Source organism: Lissotriton vulgaris, chromosome 1_1 (genome assembly GCF_964263255.1).
Source record: "Lissotriton vulgaris chromosome 1_1, aLisVul1.2, whole genome shotgun sequence".
NCBI classification, from domain to species: Eukaryota; Metazoa; Chordata; class Amphibia; order Caudata; family Salamandridae; genus Lissotriton; species Lissotriton vulgaris.
Genome location: NC_141685.1, coordinates 205706304 through 205718373, shown reverse-complemented (window position 1 = coordinate 205718373; position 12070 = coordinate 205706304). Strand labels below are relative to the sequence as shown.

Genomic DNA, 12070 nt, shown 5'->3' with positions numbered 1-12070 from the left:
TTAGTATTTATGTCATTTTATCACACTGTACACAGAGAGTGACCGATGATGAGAAGTAGGTATACTGGGCATTGTTAACCAGGAACCCCCTCGGGAGTTATGACCGTGAGGCGCTCTCTCTGTGCTCACACATTTTCTGTGGCACTGGGACCTGTTTCTGTTTTGCTTCAAATCCACATCTTTGACCCATGAGTTTAGTGTTAATTAACACACTTGGAGGATCTAGATGACTCATCAGATTATCCCTGTTGGTCATTAAATTTTTGATGTAGTAGCAGTAGGTAAGGCGTGTTTTGTTTACAGGTAGTGGCATCTCCCAGGTCTGGGGAAAGCCGGGGGCTCATATCAAAGGTGGCAGAGGCTTTGAAGTCTCTGGCCTTGGTATGCATATCTACTAGCCATCCTGCTGGAGGAGGTGATAGCACCTCGAGCCAATACAGGCATTGTTCCTGACCTCATGAGAGTATGGGCTCTCACCTGCAGGGGGCCAGAAATGCACCTGTGGCAGCAGGCTGGAAGGATTCCGTCAGCGAGCACACTAGAAGACTAACAAGGTTCACGGATCACTATCCCATCTTCAGAAGACCACTCAAAAGTTGGCTTTTCCCTACATAACCACAATACTCAAACATAAATGTATAGCAAATCACTGTGTATATAAGCATTTATTTGGATTAAAAGTATGTATCTAGATATGTCTATTTCTTTGAATAAATGTGTATAATAATTATGTTGATAAATATATAGATATTCATTAGGTCTGCATAACAAATTACTTATGGTTATAATATTTTATGTTTAACATGTTTATAGTCAGTAATCAAAGAAAGAGTGTCTACAGGAAAAGCTAGACCCTTGTAGGAAGCACAAAAACAACCACACTGGGATGTTGAAGAAAGCCCTCACTCACCACCTAGTGATGACATGCTTCATCATCGGGCCCCACCAAAGAGACCGAATGTCTCTTTGGTGTGCTGCAACGCCAGGATTACTGCGGAGCGGGATGGTGAGTAGGGCGCGTTGAGTGCAACTAAGAATAGTGAGTGGTGGAGGTATTAGAATAGTCAGTAGTGTATCTATCTGAGGTAATACTTTTATTCTATGATCACTAAAGACAGAGATATTAAAATATGTGAGGAAACAGTCCACTGTAATGGAGTGGTGGGTTCCTAAAAGTTTGTCAACATGTTTCTTGCCATCGAAACAGTGTTAATTTACCCGGCAATTCATCAGGACTGTGTGTGATAAACCCTGGTGGTATGGGCACGCTAAGGCCCACCCTTACCTAGGGGCGTGAGAGTGAAAATTAAATGAAAGTGAAAAAGTGCAAAAAAATTAGGAAGGAACAAACTCTTCCTAATTACTCCTGGTTTAGGAGGCTTCTACTTATCGGTTTCTGCACCTAGGAAGTAAAGGGACAGAGACACACAAGTAGGACAGAACAAACATTTAGTATTGATACTGGTTGTTACTGGAGATTTGCGTAATCCAATTAAGCAAATTCCGCCCACTCCTACTCTCTATCCCAAAGACGCAGCTTCTATAAAACCCTCTGAAATAGTTTTAGGTAGGAGTAGGCGGTGCTCATAGAGTTTTAGTCCTAAGATTTCCACAGTGTTAAATAAAAACTCAGGGAAATTCCTCGAGCAGCTAATTGATTCAAATTGTGGTCCTCAAATCCCAAAGCACACACATCAATCAATCAATCAATCAAGGCATTTATAGAGCGCACTACTCACCCAGAGGGTCTCAAGGCGCTTGGGGGGGTGAGGTGCCGCTCCTGCTCGAACAGCCAGGTCTTGAGTTTCTTCCTGAAGTAGAGGGGGTCTTGGGTCAGGCGAAGGTCGGTCGGGAGGGTGTTCCAGGTCTTGGCGGCCAGGTAGGAGAAGGACCTTCCTCCTGTTGTCGCTCTTCGGATGCGGGGGACGGCAGCGAGGGCGTGGTTGGTCGATCGGAGGTGGCGTTTGGGAGCGTAGAAGTTGAGGCGGTTGTTGAGGTAGCTCGGGCCTTGGTCATATAGGGCTTTGTGTGCGTGGGTGAGGAGACGGAAGGTGATTCTCTTGTTGACGGGGAGCCAGTGCAGGTCTCTCAGATGTCCGGAGATGTGGCTGCGTCGGGGGATGCCGAGGATGATTCTGGCTGAGGCGTTCTGGATCCGCTGGAGTCTCTTCCGGAGCTTGGCGGTGGTTCCGGCGTAGAGGGCGTTGCCGTAGTCCAGTCGGCTGGTGACGAGGGCCTGGGTGACCGTCTTCCTGGTCTGGGTGGGGATCCACCGGAAGATCTTCCGTAGCATGCGCAGGATGTTAAAACAGGTCGCGGAGACGGCGTTGACTTGTCTGGTCATGGAGAGGGAGGAGTCCAGGATGAAGCCCAGGTTGCGTGCGTGGTCTGTCGGTTTGGGTGCGGTGCCCAGGGCGGGGGGCCACCAGGAGTCGTCCCAGATGGAGGGCAAGGAGCCCAGGATGAGGACTTCCGTCTTGTCTGAGTTCAGTTTCAGGCGGCTGGTTGTCATCCACTCGGCTACGTCTTTCATCCCTTCGTGGAGGTTGTTTCTGGCGGCGGCGGGGTCGTTGGTCAGGGAGAGGATCAGCTGGGTGTCGTCGGCGTAGGAGATGATGTTGAGGTTGTGTTGGCGTGCGATGGCCGCAAGGGGGCTCATGTAGACGTTGAAGAGGGTGGGGCTGAGCGAGGAGCCCTGAGGAATGCCGCAGATGACTTCCGTGGCTGCAGATCTGAACGGTGGTAGGCGGACTCTCTGTGTCCTTCCAGCGAGGAAGGAGATGATCCACTCCAGTGCCTTCTCCTGGATTCCGATGTTGCTGAGGCGCTGCACTAGGGTGCGGTAGCAGACAGTGTTGAACGCCGCGGAGAGGTCTAGGAGGATGAGGGCCGCTGTTTCACCGTTGTCCAGCAGGGCTCGGATGTCATCGGTGGCAGCGATGAGGGCGGTCTCGGTGCTGTGGTTGGCTCGGAAGCCAGACTGTGAGGGGTCGAGGGATCCATTCGTCTCGAGGAAGGCGGCCAGCTGCTTGTTGACGGTCTTCTCGATGACTTTAGCTGGGAACGGGAGGAGCGAGATGGGGCGATAATTCTTGAGTTCGGTGGGGTCCGCTGTTGGTTTCTTTAGTAGAGCGCTGAGTTCGGCGTGCTTCCAGCTCTCAGGGAAGGTGGCGGTGTCGAAGGTGGTGTTGAAGATGTCCCGCAGGTGGGGTGCGATGACAGCGTCGGCCTTGTTGAAGACGTGGTGGGGGCAGGGGTCGGTCGGAGATCCGGAGTGGATAGAGTTCATTGTGCAGATGGTGTCTTCTGTGTTGATCTGGGTCCAGGCACTGAGGGTGGTGGTGGGGGGCGTTGGTGCGGTCGTTGGGAGCGTTGTTTGTGGGCTGAAGCTGTTGTGTATGTCAGCGATCTTGTTGTGGAAGTAGGAGGCGAGGGAGTTGCAGAGGTCTTGCGACGGGGTGATGTCGCTGTTTCCGGCGTTGGGGTTGGAGAGCTCTTTCACGATGTTGAAAAGTTCCCTGCAGTTGTGTGCGTTGTTGTCCAGCCGGTCCTTGAATGCTGTTTTCTTGGTGGCGTGGATCAGTTGATGGTGCTTCCGGGTGGCGAGCTTGAGGGTGGTCATGTTGTCTGGTGTTGGCTCCCTTCTCCAGGCTTTCTCGAGGGCTCGGCAGTTCTTCTTGGAGCTCTTGAGTTCGTCGGTGAACCATGGGGCCTTCTTGCTGCGGGTCTGCTAGGCGGGGTCCTCAGTGGGGCGAGGTCGTCTGCGCAGTTGCTGATCCACTTCGTGAGGTTGTCGGCGGCCTGGCTGGGGTTCGCTGAGCTGGCGGGAGGGTGCTGGCTCAGGGAAGCGGCGAGCTGGTCTGCTGTGATCTTGTACCAGCTTCTTCGAGCAACCTGTTGCTGGTGGTGGTGGATCGTGGATCTTCTGAAAGTGAAGTGGACGCAGCTGTGGTCCGTCCAGTGGAGTCCGGTGGCGTGGCTGAAGACGATGTCCTTGCTGGATGAGAACACAGCGTCGAGTGTGTGTCCGGCGAGGTGGGTGGGGGTGGTCACCAGCTGCTTGAGTCCGAGGTTGACGAGGTTGTCAAGCACATCTGTCATTGTTCCAGATTGCCGTTTATGCACTGTATGTTGGCAGTAATGGCACGGATGACACCGCTCACTTGCCGTAGGTCCTCGCACAGCACCTGCTCCTCGTGGTGTTTAGAGGTGTATTAGTAGGTGCCCGAACTCCAGCAGAGCAGGCAGGATTTTGGGGGCCCCATCATGCGCGAGAAATCAGAGTTGTTTTCAATACGAAACTTGGGCACCTCTCCATTGGTTGGCTGCAACGAGTTTCATGCCTTACTCGCACATTTTTCTGTGACATGGGGATGAGTCAAAGCATGCGTTGCAAAATGAGGCATTAAAATGCAATATCTGTGATGCTACAAAAGCAATAGAAATCCACTTTGGAGTCTGATTACAGGGTGGGCGGTAAACTCCGCCACACAGCAAAGATTTTGGCGAACTCCGCACTCCAAGCGGAGCCCTGAGTGGGCAAAACTCTGCAAACTGTGCCAGCAGAGCGGAGTTCACCGCCCAACTCGTTTTAGGTGCCTCAGATCCCACACGTTTATTAACGTAAAACAATTTGCAAAGAAATATTTGAGGTTACCTCACTCGAATTTAGGGATCGTATTGCATTTGTTAAAAGTAGCTCTTTGAAGAAAGTAAGTCTGGCTTTAATTTGTTTATGCATGCAAACACAACCATGCAGAGACTGTTTGCTTGTGTGAGCAGATTGAAGCCGGCTGTATTGGCTTTGTCAATGAAGAAGCTTGTGGGAGGAGAGAGAGACACATTCTAAACCCAGGTTTTTTTGAGGCATAGGCAACAAGGAAAGAATAACTTGATGATGTGACAGATCTATGGTCCCCGCGCATGCATATAAGGAATACAAAATTTTTCTGCTATCGCGACAAGAATTTTAGAATCTATTAAGGACACTTAAGGAAGTTGAAGGCACACAATGACAAGGACGTGAGTTACACAAAAGGCAAGTCCCCACAATCATTCAAAAAGCACAAATTGTATAAATACACGTTAAATCCAGCAATAAAAGCCAATATCAAATACCAGGCAAAGGTTATCCCATACAATGACAGTGCAAAGTATACAAAGTAGAGAGGCACTTATCTGGGCTGCGGAGCAGCAAAGAAAGAGGAAGCCAGTTTGGTGTCTCGCTACTTTGTATACTTTAGGATGCAGTGATTGGCTGTGACAAAGGAGGCGTGGTTCAAAGCCTCATGGGTATTGATGTTTTTCAATATTGTAGTTTCACTTTTACTGGCTTCTGTGTTTGCAGTAAAGAAATTGAGAAAGCATAATCAGAAGCCTCCGGTCCTGCTATAGAATTAATAATGTCTTTATGTAGAGCAATGCCCAGCTCCTAAACTGATTTTCTAGGAAAAGATTTCCTTTACTGTAGCTGGGAAGGGCCCAACCTTTAGCCATTGGCTCAAGGTTGAGCCCCTTCGTGCTCAGGATTTCCTGGAGCTGACCTGCCCCAGATATTTACGCCTCTTGCGACTTAACACACTGGATCCCTCCACATAGGCAGGAGTGATTTCACACATATGATTCATTGTCTATGTGTATGATGTAAAGTGCTCTGACATCCTACTCTTGTATGAGAGGCGCTATGAAAAAAATTAAATCCCTGTGAGAGCGAGCCAATGGCTTACCAAGGAGGGTGATAGCAAGGGAATTATTGAAGAGTCCAAACAAAGTTTGTCACATCCTAGTGCACAGTAAAGTCATCATTTACTATGATTTAAAAAGCTAATATAATTGAAAATATAATCTCAAATGTGTTGTACAATGCACTGTTCTTTTTCCAAATTTCCTTGGGGGGAGAGCCCCCCCCCTCCCACTCCCCCCCCCCCCCAAAGAACCCCTTTGTAGTGGTCAGGCTCACTTGCTGCACTGGCTAAAGAGTTGCTTTGGGTTCCCAGTCCGGCCCTGATTGGCAGGTGCCTCCGATACCTGGACCCAGGGTACTCTGAAATCTTGTCCGGCAACAAGACATGTGGACCTTTCGAAAAGTGGAAATACTTGTGTGGCCTCTGCCAATTCTTAAGTGGTTGCTACATCTCCTCTAAGACAATAGAGTCTTGAAGTAAAAGTCATTCATTTATGCTAACAAAGCAATCTGAAATCTAGGACACCTTCTCAACAAAGACAATCAAATCAACAGTCTTTGGAAATCAGCATTTGTTTATTCATTAAAATACAAACCATCGCTACATTATCTGGGCAGGGACATCTTCCTTTGGCAGTGTTATGCTATGAAATGAAAGTACGCTAGGAGTCTGGGCCTTCACGCCCTCGCTTACATAACTAGGGGAACACACTCTGCACATCTATGTAGGCTGATGCACCGTCATCATGCACAACTGCTTGGACTGGTCCGAAGAAACAAGAAGCAGCTTGTAACTATGTATGTACACGTCTGGCCAATGGTGGACAGCGCACCTTCCCATAGGATCACGTCTGAACAAATGAGGGGGTGTGACACAAAGCACCACAAACCTACATGACAATAACTTCTTGAGAGGGAGCTGGACTTCTGCTCTCTGCTGGTGAATATTTACACAACGGAATTCTGCCTCTGTCTCTCAAACTCACAACCCTCACATTGATTTCATTTTAAATTTGTAATACGCTTGATTTCTCAGAGGGATCTTGGCGCTGCTTCTGTCTGACCACATCACCAGCCAAGGGGGGGTTAGGTATCAATGGGGTTCATGCAAATATACATGACGGTAAGTGGGGAAGAAAAGGATAGAAAAGAGGAGCAAGTAAAGGCTAATGGACATACATTTAGGAAAGTCTTCACTAGCCAGGATTGTAACAAGCGCCTTTTGTTCTGGGGACTCAGTGTATCATCTGAATATGAATTATGAGTGAAACTGACTGACACAAAGAAACCACAACATGGAGGAGCTTAAGTGAAGGAAAAATTGAGAAGAGAATACAACTATTACATTTCTTTGGGACAACTCAAGTTCTACAGATGTGTAAATAGTAAGAATATTATATGACCTTCACAGACCAATGAATGACACTTAACAAACACACACAACAAAGTATTATACTGCTTAAAAGAAAATACACAAACCCTCTGAGCTAACTTCTGAGATAGCCCCCACCCACATGTCAGGCGCTATAGGGTTACATTCTGTCCTTTTTTGCAGGATCTGATGTTCCCGCAACAATTTTTCCAGTTATTGCACACAGTATTCTCTGTGATGTACATGAGTACGGGAACAATTGATGAATTAGCATTGCTATAACATGAATGCTACATACGTTTACCTCTTTGAACCCTCTTTCCAGGAACTAAGAAGTGCTTGGCCAAGCCTGCTCACCATCAAAAGGCTGCCCTTTAACAGAACATAGGGATCAAAAGCTACCCTCCCCGCAGCCAAGCTGGTCTTCACGGTCCAGGTATACAGTGGAAAATCATCCATACCCCCGTCCTGCACAGTAGGTGATAACAGACTGAATCCGACTATCGATAGCCTCTTTTTGAAAATATCTCTACAAATTTTAACAAATGTTCATCAGTAAGTGAAAAGTCTTGTAACCAGTAAGACAACATAGATAAGAAAATTCCAATCACATTACCAGTCACCGCTCAATGCTCATAAGAGTCCTGGGTTCAGGTGCTGATCACCACTAATACAGTAATATTTCTTCCTCTGCAGCAAAAATGGTCACTGGGGTGGTAATCATGAGTGTTACTTAAAAATTGACATCTCCAGAGACAAGATCTAGAAGTATTAATAGACATGGGTGAATTTCAAGTGATGGATGGCTGATTTCTTGTGTACTGGAAAGGTCAATAGATGTCCATGTTTTTGAAATATCTGAGGTTCCTTTAGTGCAGGGACAATTGATAAAACCAGTTTATGAATCTTCCTGAGATGAAAGGACAGATGGATAGTTGTGTGTAGGAAGGACCGGCAAATCCTCAAATTCAGAAGCCAGGAAGAACTTTATGCGATTGAAGAATCCGCTGGAAGAAATGATGGGTCAATGTGTGCTGTAATAATGGTTCCATCGTAGTAATGAAAATAGTTAAAAACCCTTACGTTACAGAGGCACTGATTGTTTCACAGAATCTTAAAATAAGAGTGGGCTGTAATGCAAGTACTGTGAGAAATCATAGATCTATGCGTGAGAAAGGAATCTATGGTTACTTGTGCGCTGGAAGGACTCAAAGATACCTGCGTAATGAAGAAGCAATGCGTAGGTGCTCTTGTACTGACAATTTATGGAGCCTTTTGTTTCATAGATCAATGTGTACTTCAAAGACTGATTAATTCTTTTTGTGTTAGACAGGATTTATGGAGCCTTAATGCTGGAAACTGATTTATCCTTGTGCGATGCAAACTTGTTGGGCCCTACTGTGCTGGAAAGACTGATGACATTTTGCATTCTGGATGAATTTTATTGCAATGGGAAATTGGTGGATGCTTGCATACTGCGTCTGAATGTTATCACAGGCTTGACAAATGCTAACAAGCTGAAGAATTGATTCATATATGCATACTGGAAGGGTTAATAGATATTTCAGTGGTGTACGCATTGTATAGTGAGAGAACCTTTGGAATCTTTCGAGAGGAAGAGTTGATCGATGACTGTGTGTTACAAGCATTGATGGTCTTTTTGTGATGGGTGTTTGCAAATAGAAGTATTGATGGATACCTCTGTGCTGAAACAGCTACATAGTGATGGATTGTCTTCAGGTGATGAGCTGATAGATGCTTTAATCCCGGGTAAACTGATAGATCCTTCTCTGGTTGAAGGATCGATGGATACCTGGGCACTGGCAAGATCGATTGATCCACTTTTGGTGACTAACTGAAAGGTGATTGTTTTATGCAGCACAGGAGAATTGATGGCTGTTTGTCGCTCCATAAAGGTATGGATACTTTTTCAGTATATGAAGTTGTGCAGGTATTCATGAATTGATGGATCCTCTTGAGATGAAGAAACTGATGTATGCCTTCATACTGGGTGAACTGATGGATTCACTTGTGGTGATGGAAATAACTGTTAGATTATTGTTTTGTGCAGGTTTGGTGGATGCTATTGTGGTCTAAGGATCACTCAACATGTTTGGGCAAAAACTGTCAGATCCTCCAGGAAATAATAATGGAAAGGCACTTGTGTATTTCAAAGACTGGTGGGGACTTGTATAATGAAAGATTGATGGATACTTGAAGAATTAATGGACATATGCACTGAAGGATGTTTTCATTCTCCAAAGGCTGATGGATCTTAATGAGATGAAGAATTCATTAATGCTTATTTACTTCAACTATTGATGGAACCTTGTGTGCTACCAGAGTTGTAGGATCCTTGTGGGATGACAACATGATATTTTATACTGTGAGGATTGCAGGATTTGTTGACAAATGTGTGGCAATCTATCTACTGAAAGAGTGAGATCTTTTTTGAAGAACTTGTGAATTCTTGTTTGACAGAAGAAATTAATGATCCTGGCATGATGAAGATTAGACAACTTCTATATGTCTGACGGATTGTTGCTTCCATGAGTGCTGCATGATTTTAGTGATTGCTGCATGCTAGTAAACGTGACAGATTCTTGTGTGCTAGACATACTTACTGTTACTTTGAGAAGGACACAGTGAATGTTGCTCTTGTGCTAGACAAATTTCAAGATGGAGTTAGACTTAGGATCATAGGGGTGATCACGTAACCAGATGGATATCTGCTGTTGCAATGGAGTGATGCCATTTTGTGTTGATAAAACAGAAACACTATTATAGTCTTGCTGGGGAAGAGAAAGACCAGCTATCTCTGTAAAGTTCCTGGAGTTGTATACATATTAGCTTTGTGCTGAGGTGTATTGTCACCCGGTTGATTTCTTTCCCTGGAGCTCTTGCTTTGTTTCCTGAGTAATGACCAATACCGTGAGGTGGACATTATTCTGCCGTAGACAAAGAATAACAAGTTCATATTCCCCATATATCTAAAGAGGAATTGGGCAACCTCTTTTCTAAAGTGGAATTTCTATACAAAGCTTGTTCATCGTCCTCTCTCCCAGGGCATGGACTTGGCTGCATCTCGGTCACATTCAGGCTTCTTCTGCTGTGGCATCGATTCCTGCATAGGTGAAGTTCTCAAACAAAGCCATGTTCACGTACGCCTGGAAAGAATATACCAATAGTGAGAATTAGACTGGAGTTTTATCTGTAATGCCGTAGCACACTGGTTGGAAGCAATGCACTCCCACACATGTTTCCAGAATAACACATGTGGAATTTTCATTCTTTAATTTGGACAATAATAAGTGGTGGTGTCACCGCTGGAAAAGGTTAAGTGCAGGTGTAATGTTATACAACATTAAGTGTCGGATGATAGTTAGACAGTGCTTAGATAGACTGTTCCATCCCCACATAAAAGGTGTGTAGTACTGTAACATGCATAGAAATAGTTGTGGGTATCACAAGCAATAACTTCCATACACCAGCTACCCTTCTGGGGAAGTATATGTGAAAGTCTAATTTAAAGTAAAGTTGACAACAAGTGACAAGTAACAAGAATAAAAGTCCTTCCATGCAATTGCAGTTCAGTCCTATTATAAGGGCTTTATTTTACATTTGTCTTGGTACATGTCCATCGATCCATCGCTGATATATCATTAAAATACAGTGACACGGTTTCTCAGTGGTCACGCTTACCAAATACTGTAATTATCATAAAAATATACGCTCAGTTGCTGAACCTTTATAGTTAGCAAATTTAAAGAAGATTCATCTAAATGCACTAATAAATTGCATAATCAGATACTAACAAATTGATTACTTATTTTCAGTTTATAGGCATTATTGACTGAGTGACCCGCACTACTCTCCCTCTTACTAACATAGACAACTTCTGCAAGATGGTAATATGCAAACAAAAAAATCCTACAATGCCAGTGGTCATAACATCAGATATTAGATCTAAAATTACAAGTATGGTGTGCTTATCCTCTCAATATACTGAGATTTTTTTGGGAATGGCTGGAACTTTTGTGACGTTCTATGTACGTTTACTCACATCAACACGTTTCTATTGTAATGCATACCTAGTGTCGTCTTATTAAAATAAAACCAACCCAACACTATTATATGTCCTAAATTACTTATGGGAAAGGACACAGATGGGTACATGAAATTCAAATTGATTAAATATTGAATTATGCTCAAAGCCATTAATGGCTATATATTGACAATAATCCATTTAATGGTCTTGGATTATACAGTTTAATAGTGTTTTTATAAATATTGTCTGCAATATTACTGTACTATGCACATTGGCAGGTAGTGATGCTCTACCATCTACACAATGATGTGCTGTACCAGTCTTCTACCTGTGCAAGGGTAGAGTGAACCAGTAATATCGACACTCGGATGGGCGTGATGCTGAATTTCTATCACTGGTGCCATATGGGAGGAGGATACTGAACTTTCTGTGCATGAAGAAAAGAAGTCTCTTGAATTAAATGCCCATTAGTGGCATATGATGCTGTGTAATCTGCACCTGGGTTGGATATTATAGAGAACAATATACACACAGATGGGTGTAATGATGTACTATCTGAACATAGCTGTTGTGTGCTACTGTACTATCTGTCATTGGATGGTGAGTGGGTGCCTGCTGTTGACTCAGTTAAGGAGTACTTTGGTTTGCTACTGTACTATCTGCTCCCATGGGGTTCCATACAGTACTATTTTCACAGAAAGGGGATGTAATACTGTCCTGCATGTACACTGGGCACTGGATGTCGGTGACAAGTGCCCTAAGATGTGATACTGCACTTTCTACTCTGGGTTTAGAATAGCTGTTGACAGATTGTGGAGGGTTCATTTCCTCCCACATACACAAGGATGCGGTGTGATTCTGTATGATTTGCAAACAAGCTCTGTGTGATGCTGTAATGTGTCTGCATGGGTAGTGTGTAATAGTGAACAATCAGGAGTGAGGCTATACAATCAGATCATGAACTGGA

General features: G+C 44.8%; 1 protein-coding gene across 1 annotated transcript in view; it reads right to left on the bottom strand.

Annotated features, from left to right (window-relative positions):
• Positions 1-6238: 6238 nt before the first annotated feature.
• The window catches only part of TIE1 (tyrosine kinase with immunoglobulin like and EGF like domains 1), a 242227-nt gene continuing 236395 nt past the window's right edge, over positions 6239-12070 (bottom strand). Inside the window, exon 23 of the mRNA XM_086952186.1 lies at positions 6239-10222. Coding sequence (XP_086808312.1) covers positions 10151-10222 — 72 coding nt within the window. The 3' untranslated portion in view covers positions 6239-10150. The remainder of the gene's footprint in view (positions 10223-12070) is intronic.